Here is a 4,116-nt window from a genome sequence, read left to right on the forward strand (position 1 = left end):
TTTTGACCGTCATGAGTTGCACTGAGGGGGGTCTTTGGGTTGGATTAGCTGTATGTACGAGTATGGCTCGGACGCATTGTGTGACAGGCGCTGTCAGTCTGTGACACATTGGCTGTACCGATCCAAGAGCACGGAGCACTCCACCCTAAACCATATGACTGCGGAGCGGTGTTATGCATGCGAGGAACTGCGGACCCTTCCGCAGCGATTCAACCCAGATCTGTGAAAAATTTCCTCGGCTCTTCAGCCCACGCCTCATTGTTACCTTCACTCCGGAAACCGTTGGACCGATAACATTTACACAGGAACGAATACCAGGACATCACGACTTGAACACCCATAAGCTTCACTCTGACTCAATAGACTCAATGGACGGAGTGACCGAAGCTCAAGGCGTCGTCGCCTTGGGCCAAGCTACAAGTGATTTCTCAATCAAACCAGCGAGCATAACACCTAGACTCGATACCTCGCAGTGGCCGCTGCTTCTCAAAAATTATGACAAGTTACTCATTCGATCCAGTCATTTCACCCCTATTCCCTGCGGCAGCAGTCCATTAAAACGTCCTCTATCGGAATATATCAAGTAAATGGCTATGCATCTATTCCTCCTTGACCTACAGCTGAATGAAACTGATATCTCCTTCTTTCCTGTTTTGGTGCATTAGAACGGGGGTGATCAACCTAGACAAACCTTCAAACCCGTCCTCGCATGAGGTGGTCGCTTGGATCAGGAGAATACTTCGTTCGGAGAAGACGGGTCATTCCGGTACATTAGATCCAAAAGTAACTGGTTGTTTATTAGTTTGTATAGATCGGGCCACACGACTAGTCAAATCCCAACAGGGCGCAGGAAAAGAATATGTTTGTGTATTGAGATTGCACGCCGGATTAGAAACGGAGAAAGCTCTTAGTCGTGGTTTAGAAACTCTGACCGGAGCCCTATTTCAACGTCCACCCTTGATCTCGGCCGTAAAACGTCAACTGCGAATCCGAACGATCTACGAAACCAAGCTAATCGAATTTGATAACAAACGTCACTTGGCGATTTTTTGGGTCAGTTGTGAGGCCGGAACTTATATCCGTACCCTTTGCGTTCATCTTGGACTATTGCTTGGAGTGGGCGGTCATATGCAAGAGCTCCGACGAGTACGAAGCGGAGCCATGGGTGAAAATGATGGGATCGTTACCATGCACGACGTTCTGGATGCCCAATGGACATACGATAATACGCGTGATGGTCAGTTACTTCTTTGATTTAAACAAACAATCCAGAACAATCACAACCCTAATCCCGCTGCTTGTTTTAGAATCGTACCTTCGACGTGTCATCCGTCCACTCGAGTCCCTGCTGGTCGGTTACAAGCGAGTCGTGGTTAAAGACACCGCAGTCAATGCCGTCTGCTATGGCGCCAAGTTGATGATACCCGGTCTACTCCGTTACGAAGCAGACATTCAACTCAATGAAGAAGTCGTATTAATGACCACTAAAGGAGAAGCGATAGCGATTGGTATTGCTCAAATGACCACGGTGGAGTTAGCTACTTGTGATCACGTGCGGAGCTCTTTTCTCTCTTTTTCAATTGTTATCTTGGGTTATTTACAGCTTGCAAACTGATTTGTTTTTTTATTTCAGGGGGTCGTTGCCAAAGTGAAGAGATGTATTATGGAGAGAGATACCTACCCACGTCGATGGGGGTTGGGCCCAAAGGCCCAAGAAAAAAAAAAGGTAATGATCTACGCCACTCGGAAATCAGTCCAGGATTGGAATCTGACAATCTTCTTGTGTCCAACAGATGGTCAAGACCGGCGCCCTTGACAAGTACGGCCGTGCAAACGAGAAAACTCCGGCCAATTGGAAGGAAGGATACGTTGATTATTCTGCTTCCACCACTGAGGGTCAATCGGCAACTATCAATGTAAGCCATTTGCTGCAACTTATTCCAGGCCTTGAGTCAAACAACACACAAGCTCATCGAGGTGTCCATTTCTCTGTCGGCTAGACCCAACCCACTGAACCGGCCACGAAATCAAATCAGAAAAGGAAAGCCGAAGATGCAATTGAACAATCAGAAGCTGGCGATGTCTCAATCGTTGCCTCCGTGGCTGATGGAACCAAGGAAACTGAAGAGGAAAGAAAGAAGCGAAAGGCTGAGAAGAAAAAAGCAAAGAAGGCCAAGGAAGCAAATGATGAGGTCAATACCACCATCACTTCCCAACCTGAGGAGGCTGTTGCGAACGCTGATCAGGCTGAGCGTCCTAAGAAGAAAAAGAAGAAAGAAAAGAGCTGATTGATGCGAAACCTCAATCCTTTCGAAAAGTCGGACATCATCGTCAATCTGTCCTGCTTCCTCGCCTGATACGTTCGTTACCGCTTCCTTCTGAATACATACGCACTGCTTTCCAGGTGATGTGCGTAGCTGTTTTCTATTTGCGTACAATGTCTTTTCCTTCGACTACTCCCTGGGTCTGTTGTCTTCTTCTTCCGTTACCCGTACCCCTTTACCTTTGTCTCTCTCTTTACAAAAATCATAGTTTTATTCCTCAACCGGTTCCTAAGATTGGTTTATTGAAGCGATCTTAAATCACCTCATGACGAGTACAACCAATTCATTCCAACTGTTAAGTTAGGTTGCTCTCATGAGAGGAAATTAGATACTTTCTGATCAATCCCACGCTACGTCTGCGTCAAGTCTGTATTGGAGCTCTTGTGCAGACCTGTACGGCCGGCCGTTCCGCCGAGCTGTCGTATCTGGTTTTCAAACTAGTCTGGTTCCACTTTGTGCCAACTCCCCTCGGACACCCCGCAACAGCTCCATATTCCCCAACATTATGTAGCTGCACTCGGTCATGCATTAGCTTAGGTCCACGTATGCGCTAAAGTATACCAGGACTATCTCAGAATTTCGCTCAAATTGCTCAACGCTCTTGCTGCACAGTGTCAAGTCGCAGGAACGCTATGAATTTCAAATTCCTGCTAATCAGTTTGCTGGTCATCCCAACCATCCCTGCTCGCATTGTGGAAGAAATTCGAGGGTCAATTGAAACAGATAGAGGCGAAGCAGGTGCAGGAAGGGCCCTCATAGGGCAGATTGGTAGGTAGTAATTGAATTGAAGAACCCCCACCTCACTTTTCAACTGTAACAAAAATTTGACCCTCATCTGCACACCTCCCCTTCATCTCTTCCTGAACCTTTTGACCAAAGTGAGCATTCCACAAGAATTGAACGACAAAGGGAAATCAAAGTAAGAGCTTCAAATCTTTAATTTTTAATTTCAGGACTCAATTTCTTTTAAAGCTTACTGCTTGCTCAATTCTACTACTACTAGTATACACCAATATCTTGGGGAGTACCCAAAATCAATTATTCAATGGTGCAAGCCTTTGTAGGTCACTGTAGTTGAACTGATCCCTTGAAGTGTGAATTGGCACTACTACATAGTACCAATCATAAAGTCTAACTTTTTTTGTGATTCTATCAAAGTGCTCAACAATCTTTAGCCTTTGCCTCTAGACTTTATCACAAGCTACCAGGTATAAGGATTCACATGGATGAAAGAGTGCAAAAAGGTAAATATTTGTTATGCTTTTGATTAAGCCATTTTGACCAGTCAAACACTGAGATATGAATTTTTAGAATTCAGAGATCAGATGTCAATCATTGAAAGAAATAGAAAAGAACTAGATGTGCTTTACTCAAACCTCATGGAAAAGCTAGTGGACCAAGAGCTTACGGTTTACAATAGACGAGATAAAATTAAATCACTTGAAGAATCAAAAATGAACATCTTGACCCTCAGAAAATGGAAGATATATTCCCTGATTAAGGCAGAATATTCAAATTTGAAACTCCTCAGATTTCTTTATCCAGAAATAGAACTTGATTCACACCAACCATTGATTCCTGAACTGCACCAATTGATTGCTAAAAAATTCTGGGAAAATTATTGCATTTCCATTCTTGAAAGTGTCATAAGTAGCATGCAAATCATTCCACATGCAGTAAAACGGATGGATTATTTGAGATATGATCACAGAAACTCCCAACAATCAGTAATGGCTGTAGCAGCCTGCAGTTATGTGCTCAAAATGGTTGACTTTTTTTTCAAGACTGGATT

General features: G+C 44.3%; 1 protein-coding gene across 1 annotated transcript; it reads left to right on the top strand.

The window, feature by feature from the left end:
- Positions 1 to 368: 368 nt before the first annotated feature.
- PtA15_7A189 (uncharacterized protein) lies at positions 369 to 2,357 on the top strand (the record flags this gene model as incomplete). Its single annotated transcript, XM_053170769.1, has 7 exons — positions 369 to 583; positions 666 to 1,237; positions 1,308 to 1,552; positions 1,634 to 1,726; positions 1,794 to 1,916; positions 2,001 to 2,228; positions 2,319 to 2,357. 7 exons carry the CDS (start codon positions 369 to 371, stop codon positions 2,355 to 2,357), a joined length of 1,515 nt encoding a protein of 504 aa, XP_053022018.1.
- Positions 2,358 to 4,116: the final 1,759 nt, after the last annotated feature.

This window comes from Puccinia triticina, chromosome 7A, assembly GCF_026914185.1.
Source record: "Puccinia triticina chromosome 7A, complete sequence".
Classification (NCBI taxonomy): Eukaryota; Fungi; Basidiomycota; class Pucciniomycetes; order Pucciniales; family Pucciniaceae; genus Puccinia; species Puccinia triticina.